This window comes from Acartia tonsa, chromosome 5, assembly GCF_053477335.1.
Source record: "Acartia tonsa isolate MP-2025a chromosome 5, ASM5347733v1, whole genome shotgun sequence".
Lineage (NCBI taxonomy): Eukaryota > Metazoa > Arthropoda > Copepoda > Calanoida > Acartiidae > Acartia > Acartia tonsa.
In genome coordinates, this window is record NC_137264.1 from 28,709,345 (window position 1) to 28,727,099 (window position 17,755).

The 17,755-nt window shown below is 32.7% G+C and overlaps 1 protein-coding gene across 1 annotated transcript in view; it reads right to left on the minus strand.

Moving 5' to 3' along the window:
• The window catches only part of LOC145320299 (carbonic anhydrase 2-like), a 39,517-nt gene that overhangs the window by 12,729 nt on the left and 9,033 nt on the right, over nt 1-17,755 (minus strand). The window contains exons 8-14 of the mRNA XM_080162714.1: nt 17,284-17,338; nt 16,823-16,888; nt 14,884-14,950; nt 14,279-14,364; nt 13,706-13,818; nt 13,122-13,161; nt 12,573-12,655 (exon numbers count right to left, since the gene is read on the minus strand). Coding sequence (XP_080018840.1) covers nt 12,584-12,655; nt 13,122-13,161; nt 13,706-13,818; nt 14,279-14,364; nt 14,884-14,950; nt 16,823-16,888; nt 17,284-17,338 — 499 coding nt within the window. The 3' untranslated portion in view covers nt 12,573-12,583. The remainder of the gene's footprint in view (nt 1-12,572; nt 12,656-13,121; nt 13,162-13,705; nt 13,819-14,278; nt 14,365-14,883; nt 14,951-16,822; nt 16,889-17,283; nt 17,339-17,755) is intronic.

A 17,755-nucleotide genomic window follows, 5' to 3' on the forward strand; every position in this document is an offset into this window, starting at 1 on the left:
AATATACTTGGGTTAGAAAGGTAATAAGCCTATTTTTCGTTCGTTAACAAGATGCATTAGTACCCTGGTCATATTAAAGCTCTGAATGAATTTGTTGCATAAATAATTCTTAAACTGTTTTTAACCTATTTTTAAAACATATATCAAAAATATACTATGACACCAGTAGAATTAAACTGCAGAGCCTAAATTTGAATTAAGTCCCCAATAAACTTTTTTTAGGGGATTTAAAAATTAATTTTACTGTTGCTGTGGTCATTTTTGATCAGAGCAAAAGGTCTTTTTTAATTTGGGTAAAATTCGTAGCTTTTAGAGTGTTTTGCTTCATATATATAGTATTCTGGTATAGAGTAAAATTAGGCCTTTTGATTTCATCTAAATTAATTCATTAAAAACTTAATTCTTTACAATATATCAATGAATTAACTTTATCGTGCTTGTTTTCCATCACTTATTTAAAACACAAAAAAATTGGCTGTAAAGGGTTAAATAGTGAAAGATGACAACAAACGTTTATACAATACAACAAATTTTTTTTTGTCACATATACAAATATGATAAAATATAAGATTATTCAAACTTATTTTTTTAAATATTTTTAAAAAGCATGTATCTTTTATGTGTATAGTTTTCATTCTTTTCATTTTAATTAAATAAAAATTATTTAACTACATTGGAAATAAGTCACTTTGTGAAAACACTCTTTTTTGAATTGTAAAAAACTGAAATGAAACAAGGCTTCTAATTGGTTCAGACTTCAGAATAATATGTTTTATTTTAATGTTAAATTTCTTCTTTATAAATTATTGTTTTAGAAAAAAATTAATTGCATCGAACAGAGTAGAGTTTTTATTATTGTATTGATATAATCTGAATCACATCAAATTGTTCTGTAAGAAACAATTTAACCCTAAACTAAAAAATGCTTTTGCTTCCATCAAAATGATCACAGCAACATATAAAATTGATTTTTAAATCCCCCAAAAAAAGTTTATTGGGGACTTAATTCAAATTTGGGCTCTGCAGTCTGATTCTACTGGTGTCATAGTATATTTTTGATATATGATAAAAAAATAGGTTAAAAACAGTTTAAGATGTCCAAGTATGATATGCAATCTCGACCCTGCGACTGAATTTTCTTCGAGGGGTATGCAATGACTTTGAGTCTAATTGCTAGAACTTTTAAGTTAAAATTATTGATGGGTGAAATCGTGGCACATTACAATATATACTGTTTCTGTGCTCTTATAATGATAGCATGAAAGAAGTATAGTTTCGTCTGTACAGATTCTGATCGATAGTTTTATCTTTATCATTGTTATATACAAATTAAATACACTTTTGACGCAATATGCTTGGAACGTATATTTCTGGATATTGTTGCAGGATGATAGGTTAAGTATCCGAAATGTGTTTTAGACCTAATGTTAACTGCAAGGTTATTTAAGAGCTATAATACATAGTGTCTTCGGGATAACCCAAAGTTAATAGCAAAAATACTTAAATTTAGGCGGTCCATCTTCGGACATACATTAGTACAATCCTTGATACTGTTTCCCTTAATCTGCAAAAGTAAAGATAAGCTTGGTAGGTTGTCACCAGGGATGATATGGTAATGTACGACCATTTAAGGATTAGACCAGGTGATAAAAGTGGTCTGTAAGTTCTGGCAATATAATAAGACTGCTGCGTAAGAGCCAGAAGTGGTGCTGGCTGCATTTGACAGAATTATTCTTAAGTGTCAATAATCTAGCTAATTTACTAAAATTGGCCCAGCTGCCAAAGCTTTCTTAATGTCCTCTAAAGCTCGTCCTTGTTCCAGAGTTGAGACAAAAGTTTTATCTAATCTTGAAGATGTAAGTGAGATCAGAGTATGCACTTGGTCCGTAATATCAAGCTTTAAATATTTATGCATACTCTTGTGAATACGCTCATAAAAGTTTCATTATGGTGAAATCCGTAAGTTTAGACATATTTGAAAGCTTCTATGCTCGCCTCCGATTTATACTGCAATAGGCATGTAAAATAAGAGCCAAGGAAAGTCACAACTTTTTTTTTTTTAAGTAAGTGAATTTCTCTAAACTAATTCTTTCTCTTTTATGTGCATATTTTTCCACAACTTTCTTCAGAATATTTAAAATGTATGCTCAATGATTCAGATTTCGGCCTTAGATAGTTCAGTCAATTTAATGATATTTCATAAGTATGCTGGACATCTGGGGTGGAAGAGTGTACTACTTAGGTCACGTCTTCTTTTAGTACAACCTTGCCTTGGTTGTCATAAGTTGAATTTTAGTGTAAAATTTGATTCACAAATAATAACAGTTTTCAAGTAAAGTTCTAGAGCTACTTTGGCACAGTTGTATGCCTAAGATTTTCCTGTCTAATTATGAACATATAAAGATCCTAAAGCTATACTATAAAACATTAGCTATATTACTACTTTCTGTGTACTAATTTAAAATTTTAGTGTATGAGATTGCCAATCTCAGCCATATATTTTAATCTAAACTCTACAATATCATCTCTGTTTTCAACGAGTTTATTTCATTCAGGATCAAGTGAGACTAGAAATTTTATCAATATTAAAATGATAATCAGATTAAGACCACTCGTGATATTGGAGTGTCTTTGTTGATAGCTGTATGATTTGGAGTGTATCTATCAGCCAAAAGATTAATCGATTTGATTAAGGAAGTTGTATTTCAGATGGTTACAAGAGTTATATTGGGTTAGTTATCGGTATCTAGCGAGATCTAGTTGATAGCTGGAGTGTTTCGTGCTGTGGCGCTTTGCTCCAACTCTTCGTCAGAGTCATCTATTTCTGGTATCATAGGTATTCCATATATGAATGATCCTGTGAAGTCAAAGTCCACGACTACCTCTCTGACAATAGATTGGTCGCTAGACTCTATGTAGCCAGTGATGACAGTATTGGTGATAGTATGATCGGAATTGTTGATTATTAGAGCTCTGCAGCTGAGTTGTCCACCATCATTAATAATGAGTTGTGTTTGTCCAGGTAAGATCTTAATTCCTGTGTTTCCTTTTGCAATATGATCGTCGCTGAGGATCACTTGTGTTCCAGGTGCCAGGTTGAAGAAATGGTTGATATTCATCACTATCACTTGAGTTTCTTTAGCTTTGATCTTTTTAACTATTCCTGTACAGAGCTGGAGTTCAAAGTCAGAACAGTAGATACTGCTCAATGGTCCCTCAGGATGAAATACAGAGTACAAACATGGTGCTGAACGGCAATTGTCTGTGAAGGAAGTCCATCCTAGCTGTAGGTCTCTAATACCATTCATTCCAATTGTCATAGGTGCGACATCCTCATGGTCTTCAGATACAATCGAAAAGAGAATTGGATAATGACGGCCTGAAAATGATGTGGGGCGAATCATAAGAGTTATATCTCCAGCCTCGGGGATCTTGTGATCTGCATATGTGACAAGTGGCATATCACTCGCTTCCAACTGATTCTTAACATCGTGCATTAACACGCCAAACAACTTGCTGAAGTACCTGGCTGATATGATGTTTTTGTCTGTTGCTGAGTCAAGCAAAGCTGTCATATGTACATCATAGTCATATTTACAATCTACTTCTTCTGGCATACAACCAGAGCAATGAAGGTACAATTTCCTTTCTTCCTGCTTAGTGGGTGCAATGTTGTCTCCTATTTGATCTTTAGGCTCATTGGGAGCTATTTCAGCTGTGGTAGCCTTGACTCCACTGGGGCTACAATCTTTAGATGACTCCTTAGTGTTGGCTTTAGCCCATTCTTCATATGTTTGCCTGAATACACCACCAGGTTTCACCTTACCACTGTGGTACAGCTCCATCATGGCTGGCCTTCCAGGACATAGATGTCAAGAATGGTATAACTCCTTACCATATGTCTTGTAACAGTTTGTGCAGAATGCTGATGTCAATACAGTTGGGTATAGCCTCCCTGTGTCATCACACAATAGTCTACATCCATCTGATATTTTGTGAGAATTTTGTCCACATGCTGCACAGTAGCGTCCAGGTGATGATCTATAGGAAGCCTGATAATTTTGCTTGGTGTTCCTTTGAAATTGCCTGTCCCTGTTATCCCTGTGATAAGGTTTAGGGTTGGGTGATTTAGCAGACATTTCTTTAACAGTGGATTTTCTTTTATAATAGTTTGAGATGGCCTCTATCTTAGCAGATTGTTTATCTTTGTAGTTAGCTCTTCTCTCTTTAGCCTTCGAGCTGTTTGTGTTGTTTGTTCTCTTGTGCACTACACTCTTGGTACAGTTTGTGCAGAAATTATTCTCAACTTCCAGTGAACCGCTCGTGTTAGGACTACTAAGTTGTACTGTGTTCAGTCGCTGTGAGAGTAGAAGCTCCTCTGCTGGTTCTGCTACTGTTGTTTGCACACTGGAATCGGTTTTCCACAGTTCTGGTGAGTTAGCTCGAGTTGATAGTGAGTCCAAAGATATCTCATCCATTTCAGGGCTCTTATTTCTCTCACCAATTTGCTCTGGTTCTTCTAGGTTTGATATCTGTATATCCTCATAAGTATCAGATTCTCTAGTGTCTGTATTAGCTGAAGGGGTTCTTCTACCAGGTGTTGTCGAGCGTCCTCGACAAGGAGTGGTTCCCTTGTCCGCCTCGTCATTCTTCTTGCTTTGATTGCAGGGAGATGACATTTCAGTTGCTTTAAAGCCTTTAAACTATTTGTAAGGTCTGTAAAAGCTTATGAGATGATACACTATTTTAGGGTTAAAATAGCAAAAGTTCAAGAAGAGTACAAATAATGTGTATAACCTAAAACAACCAAGAATTTGTTTAAAGTAACAAATCTTTTCCTTAAATTTGCTTAACTATAGATGGGTGTCGTACCTACCTCACCTACAGTTGTTTCTACGTCGTAAATGCTAGCGTGTGAGCTTTGAATGTTATTCTGAAGTGTGCGCTAATGCACTCTTGTCATTTATTAAGCTCAACTGTAGAAACACTTCTATTTAACTCCTTTATATGCTATATTATAAAGTTACTTGGGTATTTAGTTATGCAAATTAGCTATCAAGTTAAATAGAATTGTAATGTTTGCAGCTAAGTTAATTTGGGTATGCTTATATACTATCACAAATTAACTTTTGTTTGCTCAGGAGTCGACTTTCCTAGCAACTTTTGTTGTCGAGAAAAAAAAGAAACAGCAATTTATAATCCTTGTTGAATTCTTACTTCACTCTAAGGATATGTATTTATAGCCTACGATCTACTTATTCCTGTAAGGCTATTATGAATATAACTTACTAAGGTTCACTCCCAAAGGATCGTCTATATTCTAATAATATTGCAACAATTTTGCCTGAATGTCAAAGATCTCGCCACCTCTTACTTATAGTTGTATTAGGGGTTTCCTACCAATCCTATAAAGTAATTTGCGCAAAGATTGGGGCTTCACTTATGACTTCAATTCTTATAACTATATTAAGACATACAATTTAGATATACCTATGTATATATATATAAGACTGTTTTTCAAAAGTTATCTAACCGGATGTAATCTACTTATAATTAGTAGTAATACAATATTCAAGTGCAAGTTTACTCTGAGGAAGTGTGAGATCCTACACTAGGTGGCCAACCTATATTGTGGAGGTTGTCAATCAAACTTCAAAGTAACCTATTGACTTTGAATGAAACAAACACTTATAATTTTGAAAATTAATCTAACTGGTTTTAGTGCACTTTTTCCTTATTTATCTAAAGGTATTCTGTTCGGTTATAAGAACTCTGGGCTATATGTAGACACACTTTATTTTACTTGGTTATAGTCTGTATGCTAATAAGCCTAAGTAAACATACGTTTCTCAATATTCTTTAATTATAATAATCCGGATTTTTAAAGACAGTAGGGTACTTTCCGTAGTACTTCTGCTACTTCTTTTAGAGACGTTCTACTCTCCCAAGGTAGGCTGCTGCAACCTCCTGCTGCATTTGGTTTATAGAACTTTGTCTCTTATAAGCGTGCTATTCAATACATATAGGGCCTATACTGTTGACTATACTTTTATGTCACTAATGATCACTATCACTAGTAATTAACTTGTCTTCACTTTCACTGCTGAATTCTGGTGGTACATGAAATAGAAATGTTAGCATTAACAAAGTAAGTAAAAATTTAGTTTTCATGTCCTACTTATTGTTGGGTGAGCTGTTTATTGCATTAGCTAGGTGTTTGTAAGGAACACACAAAAAAAATTTCTAAGTTAGGATTGAATTAAAAACTTTCTAAGTCAAAATAAAATAGAATCACTCTAAGTCCAGAGTTGGAAAATTTTGACTAAGTCCAAAAAGTTTCTAATGAAATTACTCTAAGTACAAAATCAATAAATTTTGGCTAAGAAAAAAAATTTATAAAATTATCTTAAGTGCAAAATCAACAAATTTTGACTAAGTACCAAAAAATTTTTTTTTTTTCAATGAAATTATCCTAAGTACGAAATTAGTAAATTTTGACTAAGTCCAAAAAACTTTTCAATGAAAATATGCTAAGTACAAAATTGGTGAATTTTGACTAAGTCCAAAAACTTTTCAATGAAATTATGCTAAGTACGAAATTAGTAAATTTTGACTAAGTCCAAAAAACTTTTCAATGAAAATATGCTAAGTACAAAATTGGTGAATTTTGACTAAGTCCAAAAAACTTTTCAATGAAAATATGCTAAGTACAAAATTGGTGAATTTTGACTAAGTCCAAAAACTTTTCAATGAAATTATGCTAAGTACAAAATTGGTGAATTTTGACTAAGTCCAAAGACTTTTCAATGAAATTATGCTAAGTACAAAATTGGTGAATCTATCCTGAGACAAAAGAAATAGAATCACTCTAAGTCCAGACGTGGAATATTTTGTCCAAGATGAAATTTCCTAACAGTTCACTCACAAAACTACTTTAGAGATTGCCCTTAAGTCAAAAGAAATAGAATCACTCTAAGTCCACTATTGGAATATTTTGACTAAGTGCAAATCTCGCTAAGTTAAGGATTTTAAGATCATAAAGTATTAGAGTGTTAGAATTATCCTTCACCAAAAGAAATAGAATCTCTCTAAGTCCAAAGTTGGAATATTTTGGCTAAGATAAAGGGTGAGCAAAAAAAAATGCGTAGATTTTTAAAATTGGAATTGCGCGGCTTGTGTTAATAGTAGAAAAACGTTATGTATACCATTAGAACCGTTAGGAAGCCTATTTTTTGGAAATATAAAAACGATTCCTGTGCTACATATAGTTTAGGAGCTATGTGGTAAAATGTTCCAACTGGCTTAAAACTTGACTTGCGAGTAAATCATTAAAGATTAAAGCATACAAAAAAATATGTACCTTTTTAAAGTTGAGATTGCGCGGCTTGTGTTAATAGTAGAAAAACGTTATGCATATCATTAGAACCGCTATGAAGTCTATTTTTTGAAAATATAAGAACAATTACTGTGCAACTTATAGTTTAGGAGCTACGTAAAAGAATGTCCCAACTGACTTAAAACTTGACTTGAGAGTAAATCATTAAAGATAAAAAAAGGTGTGTGCAAAAATGCGGACCTTTTTAAAATTCAAACTGCTCGGCTTGTGTGAATAGTAGAAAAATGCTATGTATATCGTTAGAACCGTCATAAGCTCTATTTTTTGGAAATATAAGTACGATTTTTGTGCTATTTTTAGTTTAGGAGCTGTATTGATAAATGTGAGAAAAGTGGAAAAATTTCATCTTTGATGATTTACTCGCAAGTCAAGTTTTAATTCCGTGGGGACATTCTACCACATAGCTCATAAATTATACGTAGCACAGGAATCGTTTTTATATTTCCAAAAAGTAGACTTCATAGCGGTTCTAATGGTATGCATAACGTTTTTCTACTATTAACACAAGCTGAGCAACTAGAATTTTAAAAATGTACGTATTTTTATTTGCATACCCTTTACTTTAATCTTTAATGATTTACTCGCAAGTCAAGTTTTACGCCAGTTGGGACATTTTAACACGTAGCTCCCTAACTATGCGTAGCAGAGGAATCATTCTTATATTTCCAAAAAATAGACTTCATAGCGGTTCTAATGGTATGCGTAACATTTTTCTACTATTAACACAAGCCGCGCAATTTCAATTTCAAAAATCTACGCATTTTTTTTTGCTCACCCTTTAGAATTACTCTAAAACAAAATTTTCTTTTAAGTGTGAAAAATTGAAATTTGTTAATTTAGTTGTATAAATTGTAATTATTACAAGTCCAAATTTGGTAAATTTCCAACCAAGTTCACATTTTCATAAAAATTACTATAAGTTCAAAAATTCAAGATTTTCTCTGTAACAAAAGAAATAGAACGGTGCTAAGTCCAAAAAGTGGAATATTTTGCTCAGAATATTAGGAAATCTTTGAAACTTTTGCTGATTGCATAAAGTAATTTGTTTACACTTATATCATTCCAACCGCTCGATGTTGAGAATATCTTTGAGACTTTGAATATTTTGTTTAACTCAAAATTTAGGGAACAATAGTTATTTTGATAAATCCGCATATAAATCAGAATTACATTAGGAATATAAGACCTATGCATGTATAAGTAAGTGCAAATCTCAGAAAATCTGTTCTAACGGTACCAAAGTATTAGTACATTCTAACTTGAGTTTAAATGCTACAAGTTTGTAATAATCTTTTGGCCCTTTACTAAGACTCAAGAGTACTAACTGCTTTCGGCATATTGTTTTAGAAACATGGCTCCAAAGACAATATGTATCCCAACTAACAGCTTTTCCCGTGTTCTATAAGATTTGCTCCTAAATTTTCATTTAATAAGACAACTCAAAATAGTCCTTTACAAATAGTATTTTGATATCTTATAAATGAAAAGTTACTCCATGCTTGATTCCTAGTAAGTTCTGGTTTAAGTATCAAAGATTCAAGTATTTCAACACTTAGAGAATTTCCGAAAAATAAAAATCATACTAAGTCCAAAGATTCATATATATACTTTGCCACCTAGCACAACTCCCAAATCTCAAAAATCTGACCAAGTCCGAAAATCAAAATTTTGCATATAGCTCGATCATAGATTATTCCAACCCAAGTGATTTACTAAAGAGAGGCGGACATGGAGGTGCCGGTGTGCTGGTATTCTCTAGGGCCTCTAGAGTGTCAACCAGTGCGAGTGTCCTTATAGGGCGGCGACCAATGGCCACAAATATGCTAGCATTCTCTAGGGCCTCTAGAGTGTCAGCTAGTGCAACTGCTCGTACACGAGGCTCTCAATTGCATTTGTGTCGTGCCTTTCAGTCCCTATCTCTTCAAACGCCTCATAGTCCTAACCTTGCTCTCAAATAGTTTCACGAGTTTTGGAAAATCCGATTTTGCCATAACTACAACTGTTCGATTTTGGTAAAAATACTTGCCTTAGGCAGATCGGGTACGGTCAAGAAAAAAAGAAAAAAAATTTTTAGAAGTAAAATTTTTTTCAAGATACAACCGGTAAGTTGCACCATTGTGAGTGCGAATGGGGCGTTTGTCCAAATTTAGGTATGGAGACCGCTCTTCTATGAGTACTACTAAAACCTACTTTTACTGCAATACACATAGACATTCTCATCGTCGGTTCGTCTATTTAGAATGCTTAACCCTCTATTCCCACAAGTATAATACGAATTTGGTTGAGCTGGTGGAAGCTCAACAAAAGACCCACGCGAAGTATTATATTGCTTTAATCTAAGAATAATTGGTTGGTTTTGATATTCGATCGGAATTATATAAGTATATTAAGTATTAAGGAAGGAAAATGTTTTTATAAAGTGTATTTATATTACAAGTGAATAAGTTAAGTATGAAAATATTTACAGGAAAAGTGTTAAAATCATAAGTAGTGTAGGACAGAAAAGTGCCCTAAGTCCCAAGCAGTGAATTGTGCTAAGTGTTAGAATTCTAACATAAGGCCTAAGCTCAATTCATGCTAAGTACTAAGGGTCCTAAATTTAAACTACAATGCATGCCAAACAACTAAGTCATTACCTTTTAAAGCCAGAAGAGAAGTTAATGGTAGGAGAGTCAATGAATAACTAACTTATTTTAAGAGGTACATGCTATAACATCAGTTTAGAACCAGGATCTTAGTGTTTGTCTGTGCAATTAAGTGTCTGTATGTTAATTTGTGACGTAAATCAGACATGGTTGTAGGCATACATATTTGTACTGATTGGTTACATGGTTACTTTAACAATAAACATAATGTCTTTAATAAACATATAATATTAATAAATCACATACAAATTACCATGAATAGGCTAGCATTACCCATATATGGTGTTATATAGGTAAAGGTAGGCCTATGAATGCATAAAAGGATACAAATAATGCCTTGGGCCTAGCTAAAGTAATTGTGTCTTGTGCCTGAATGCTACTTGATATTGCAGGGGCACATCAATCAAATATTTAGATTCTACTCTATATAGTGTTAACTTTATATCAAGCATAGATAGATAGTCGGGATGCGAAGCATTTCTGTAAAAGTCTTATATGTACGTTCAAAGAATTTGAAAATTGAGGATCGCATCTCCAAATTGTAGTTGAAAAAATCACATTTCCCCCTTAGCATTACATACTGACAGCCATGGTGAATTATAGAGAAGCTAAAAAGTTATATCAACATATCCTACCCTCTTTAAATGGCACTTTAAAACTCTGTTAATTTTTCATTAAGTGGTGTTTCCAAGGATTTATAAGGGCGGTGCGTGAAGCGCACCTAAAAATATTTACTCCCCCTTTGAACTAAAATCAATTAAAGACAACTAGAGTGGCATATTTAATCAAGTTAGGAATATAGAGTGTAGTTAGTTTTAAGGGTTTTTAATGAAAATTGCCATAAAAAAACATGTCTTTTTGTAAGGGTATGTACACAAAAAAAATGATAAACTTATCCTGAAAATAATATGACATCATATATAGTTATTCATTTAGACAGACATACAGTGTTGAGAAAAAGGCTTAGATAAATACCAACACTGTTTCTTTTTTATATAAAATAACTTTTTGATTAAATATTTGTTGTTTACAAATAAAAACAAAATATACAATAAGATAAAAAGCGGAAACCATTTGGAAGTGCGCAAAGCGCAAATTTTTTTCCTGCAAATATGCAGGGAGTGATAGTTTTTGGGCTATCTATTACACTAGTCCCTAATATTTCATATAAAATTTTCTTATTCGTTGGCTCAACAACTTTGGGGACTTTAATGGAATTTTGATTGGTTGGTTAATTAAGTCGAGTTTCCATACATTTCATCCACTAATTATAATCTATATAAGGGGTAATTTTGTGTATCATCATTGGGGATGTAGAAAATTTGTTTGGTAAAAAGTTTATATTATACAAAATAAAATACTTTCTATTACCTGGTCTGTTATGTTCAGTGAAAAAAGATTATAACCTAATTTCTACACTAATTAAAAAATTTGGTAAGGTTAAATGAATAGTAACTGTCTGTTTGGCGCGAAGCGCCAAAATTTTTTTTTGAGTATTTCTTGATCTTTTTTTGGAAACTGGAATAGTATTGCTTTTTGTAGGGTAGGGGGCAAAAAGGGGCATTTTTGTTGACCAGGGGGGGGGGCAAAATGGGGCATTTTTCAACATTTAGGGGGGGGCAGGGGGGGCGGTGGCTAGGGGGGGCAGGGGGGGGCGTTTTGGTCGCTAGGGGGGGGGGCGATTGCCCCAAATACCCCCTTCGGTTCGCACGCCACTGAAATAATCCTAACTAAAATAAAAGCTAAATTCTAAATTGAATCTCATCTTGTAATATTTTAATTGGCAAGAACAATTTTAAAAGGAGAAATGACGGCCAATAACTCCAAATTAATAAAAATGTTAGTTTACTCATTTACTTTTTATATTTTAACTTAACTTAGATAGTGAATTATATTTATTATTCCAAGTGGTAGGATAAGACGATGCAAGAAAATGATATTTATTTGACTAATAGATAAAATGTGTATTCACTTTCTCATACTCATTACATTTTAAAATCCTCAGAACTAAAATTATTATAAAACAAGGATGACAACATTCATAAAAGCGAAGCTCTGAAACGATAGGACAAAAGGGCATTAACACTTGAATAGTGTCAGAACTGAATGATCAGAATATAAATGTATAACAGTCGAAGCAAAATTGTAAGTAAATTGTTACATTTTTAGGACTTGATTACAGAGTTGTTTCGCTTATAATATTGTACTTTGTTGTCCCAGGAATCAGTATACCAAAAATCAGATTAATCGGATGATTATATCATATAAAAATTAGTTGTTAAAAAAGTTAAAAAGTTAACATGTTGAAAATGCACGTACGGACATTCTGGTAACGGTTATAGAATTGCTACGTTTTCTAAATTGATAGAATTGTTATTACAGGATCACCATGCAAAATTTGAAATCGATCGGACAATTCTAACGTGCCTAAATTAACAAAAAAGAGCTATCCGTCACGGACGGACATACGGACTGACCGACTCTAATTATAGAAAAGCTTCGCTTTTAAAAAGAGCAAGAAATAAATGTACCTATCTGTTTGTTAATGTTTAGCTTGAGCCAATGATTTGAAACCCGCATTCACGCTAACAGAATTAATCCCGTTTACCATTACCTGAATACATAAAAGATTTGGGTTAATCTACAACCCTTTCATATCCTAAATTACAATTGATGGTACTTTCCCTCAAATCAAGTCTGAGCATTGAAACCCTGCCCTACTCTGTACCTAATTTTACTTAACCCAAACTAGCATAAACTGATTTTTTAATTGCACAAAATAATATCGGATTTATTTTGCTTCTCTAAAGATTTCTTTAGTTTGTCGGTTGACAAGAATAACCTAAGACCACATGCAATAAACGTACATGTCACCTTTAAAATATTGAAGGGGGAAAAGTTCTAAGATGATCTTTTTTAGAAAAGTTGGAGGTAAACAAGTTTTTCTTCCAATGCAATTCTTCTCGATGAAAAAATCCAAACCTTTAAGATTATTTAGTTAGACTTACTTACACAGTACACACACAACAACTAGTGGTAAGTTAGCTTTGCTTCGTAAATTTGTGAGAAAAAAAAGTTACTTCTCTTCCATTCAGAGGTTGAACAGGACGATTGTTGTCACTGAAATTACAAAGACAATATTATTAATTAATAAATCTTTTTCATAATTAGGGTCGGTCCGTCCTTACGCCCTTCCTTCAGTACGTCTGGAACGGATAGCTTTGCATGGTGATTCCTGTAGTAATTTTGTACTATTTAGAAAGCTTAGTAGCTCTATAATCGTCCGTATGTCCATTTTAAACATTTTATTTTTTTTACAATTTTTAACAACACATTTTTATGTCATATAATTATCCGATTAATCTGATTTTTGGAATACTGATTACTAGGACAAAAAAGTACAATGTTATAAGCCAAGCATGTGTATAATCTAGTCCTAAAAATGTGAGTATCCTGAACATTATCCTGTATTTAAGTAGTTTTCAACAAATTGACTAACAATTTAGTTTCGACTTTTACACATTTATATTCTGATTATTTAGTTCAGGGCAGCGGATGATTTCCTTGGGTTCTCTAGATAATTCCGCCATTGGTTCAATATATGAATCCTTTTCTTAACCTTACTTAACTTATATCAAATATCTGTCAAAAGTCAAAACCCTACGTAAAGCTGGTAAAATCTCTAAAGGCAGAAAGATCCCTCTGAACAACTTTAATAGGTTCTGGGAAGACATGCCATTTCACATTTTCAGTGCAGCCTGGAGTGGTCAGAGAACCCTTAATAAAAAATATCTTTTTAGTTGCGAATCTGCGCTATATAATTTCGTATCTGTCTGACTTTCTTACTGTTTATTTGTAACGCTACTATAGTTACGATTATCAATATTCTGCTATTTCTTTTAGCATTTCAAATCTTTCTATCTACATCTTTCTCTCTATATCTCTCTCTCTTTATTTCTCACACACACGCTATCTATTTAGAACACTGAAGACAAATATTTGAAAAATACATAATAGTTAAATATCGCATCGTTTTACAGACAGCTTTCTTCGGATAATAAAATAACAATTATGAGATTAATCTGGTTTCAATCTTATAATTCATTTTCATAATTTGTAGAAAATTGTTTTGTTTATAATAGGGTACCATACATGATTTTTCAGTATTGCTCAGATTAGAACATTCTGCAGATATTAATTGGTTTTGAAGACATACTGAGAAAATAATATTACTTGCCTGGTAGAAGACATATCTAGATTCATTAGGAAGATAGCCCAAAATATCAACAAAAGACAGAGATCCGAGATTAACGCTAGAAGATCCTATAATGATCATCCGTAACCAGACATACAGTTAAATTAGCAGAATTTTACACTGGTTTCGTCAAACAAAAAAGTTAGTTTGTTAAGAATTTATTATTTCCATACTTCATAGTCACAGTATCTAAACAGTATTTAACCGTGGCTCAACACGTTGTGCATCCGCTCGTCGTCGGGGAGGTGATAGGTTCGAATCTGGGCTTAACAAAGCATTATAACTAAAGACATTAAAATGGTTCCTACTGCTATTATGTCAGGTGCGCGACATTAATAGTTAATGTAGGGGAATTGCCTTGGCCCAAAACTGGCGCAACTCATTTCCATGCACAGTTGGGACTTCTCAGACAAAGGTCGTGCAATCAAATTACCTAATACCCCAGGAGTTTGGCTCCCCTTAATTATCCTGGGTTGTTGGACCTGGCGTTTGAGTGTCCTGGATAGAATTCCCGCCCGTATGAGGTAATTGATAAGGTACCCTCTCTTTTCATAGAAAAATAACATATGTTACTGGATGATTCCTGCCTTGATCAGCCATAGTTCTTAAACCAGCACCAATTTTCATCATTCCAATTGTACTGTACGCATTCAACTAAAAATAAGGGTAAGCATCATCCTATTATATAAAGTAGTTGGATTTTTTGTCTGTAGCGAAGTATATCGCTAATCGCTAAACAGATATGGTTCTCCTTTACCGTGAAGCTACTTATAGGTGTAGGGAAGGTTTTTAACTATTTTCTGAGAGGATACCATCACCCTCTAAAAAATCACCCCTAAAAGAATATCCTTCCCCCTTTTTTTTACTTTTCTTTTTAAAATTTAAGGCACATCATTAGAGATTGTAGAAAAATAAAATAATATCTTGGCCTAAAAATGGATGTAACTCAGTACCAATTGACAATATGAATCATACAATCAAAGGCTTAGTTGTCGTCATTTGTTAAGTTGTTTTGAGAAAATCTAAGGATTCAGAAAAGCATTTTTTTCTTAAATAAAAAGTAAAACTTCTCCTCCACACTTTAAAAAAAAGTATCTCTAAATGCTAGGGGAGCAGCCGCTATTAAGATACATAATATTATTTTAATAGTTCTAACAAATGTTCTCTATGCCCTACAAACGATTATTTTGTCGCTTCATTTCACACTTTGAATAGAAATGAATAAAAATTTAATTTAAAAATGTCCTATAAATCATTGAAAAGTATCAAAGGTAATTATTATAATTGGTATAAAGATACGAATTATTAATTAACACTTGTGAGTACTTTTTATTTAACTGTCATAAGTTGTTAGGTCAGAGTAAACTTTAATTTTATTTCGTACCTATACATGATATTATCCACTCTAAATGAATGACAACATTTTTTTTGATAGAATTTTAGCATTAGATATACTTACAATAAATCAATAATTTAAGTTTGATTAAATTTCCTTTACCTTCACCTCACTAAAGTTTCTAATAACATTATATTAAGTAAATCTACTGGCATTTCATAGACAATATTCCACTTTCTCGGTTTTGTCTTTTACACACATTTTTATGGGGATGTAATTACTTTACCTATTATTTCACTTCACTGGACTAGGCAAGTGTTTCATTACATTTTCTTCATTATATTATCATTACTTTGATGGGGCAAAATATTTTTAAAAGCGAAGCTTTTTTATGATTAGAATCGGTCCGTACGTCAGTCCTTATTGTATAGCCTACATCGTTTATTTTGCATATTTGAATAGACAAATCGGTTTTAAACTTGATAATTACTGTAATAGTTTGGTTTAATTTACAAAGCAACTCGTTTACCAGAAAGTCCATATGTCCATTTTTACAAAAAAAATTTGTATACTATAAAATTGATTTTTGGAATAATGAATCCGAGAACAATAAGGTACTATATTTTAACCAAAGAATGTATAAAATCAAGTCTTAAAATGTGATATGTTCTTAAAGATTAATACGTAATTAGGCAATATTGCAACAAATTGATATACAATTTATATTCTACTTTAAAGGCATTAATTTTTGTTTGTCCTACGGTTTCATTTAGAGCTTCTCTTTAATGGATATTATTTTTGTTATTTCAAAGAAAAATCTTATAAAATTTAGGTTATATCAATTACATTAATTGTTTGACCACTTAAACAAGCTTCAAATTAAAATGTCATTAAATAAATGTGACGACGGCTGGAGGGGGAGGGTTGATTATACATCCTATAACACATTTGAGGATACATCTAAACATTTTTTTGAAATGGTTAGAATTCCCCTTCCCCACCTCAATCATTTGAAGCCCCTTATAAGGTTCACGCCATGGTCAAAAGCCCTTGGTTTCTACAAATGAGACAAATTTATGACTTTTCACATAAAAAAATGAGGATAAGTATTCCTCCATGTGGGTTGTCCAAATTTGGGTTGGGGAGTCAAAATTTTGACAAAAAATGGACGTCCTTGAAATGTTGCTTACCTGTAAAAAGAAACCTAAAACCAACAGACCATCTGCTTGACTTTTAGCTGTGTCGAAATTTCCATACTTAAATATTTTATATTACAATTATTGAGTTGATTTGCTCGCTTAAGTTTGAAATATTTGCAACAGTTTTAATTAATCATGATAAGATTTGAATATAATTTTATAGCAGCTGTTTCTTTGAAATACAGTAGTGATTTCATTTCACGGAGGAGGGAGGGTAATAAAGATTTAAAATTGGACAAGAATGTTCGACATTGTGTTGATTTATTCCTTAAAAAGTGATTCATAGGAGGATAAAGTTGTAAATCTTGTTAAAACGTTATATAATGACTAGCTGCTTCGCTCCCAGTCTCCCAATAAAGTTGTAAAAATTCCCCGATATAGACAACAAAATCATATAGTTAAGATCTTCAGCTGCAAAAAATATGTTTTTATTAATTCATATGATAAGATACCTTTTTATTGTAATGAACTAAATGTGCCTCCCCAGGATACTCAAATCCATTTACCCTGAAATATATTTTTATAATAATATATGTCCATAAGTAGCGCAACAAGAACAAAAACCCCGTAAGTAGTATTTGTAATCATATAGTCCCCATAGTCTTATAATAACGTTTTCTTATTCGTTGGTTTAACAACCTGGGGGCTTTTATTAAATTTAGATTGGTTGGTTCATTTAGTTGAGAGTCCAAACGTTTGAACCAATGATAATCAACAGAAGAGGGAATTATGGCCATTGTCTTATCCCTTTAGATCCCTGATACAAAGTAGTAAGTTGTGTGTCTGAGTGTGATTGTCACGAAATATCTTTTTAAATGCTGGATATAACCTTCCATAATTTGCAGAGATGTTAGTTTCCATAACATACCTCTCTATCTATCTATCTATCTATCTATCTATCTATCTATCTATCTATCTATCTAT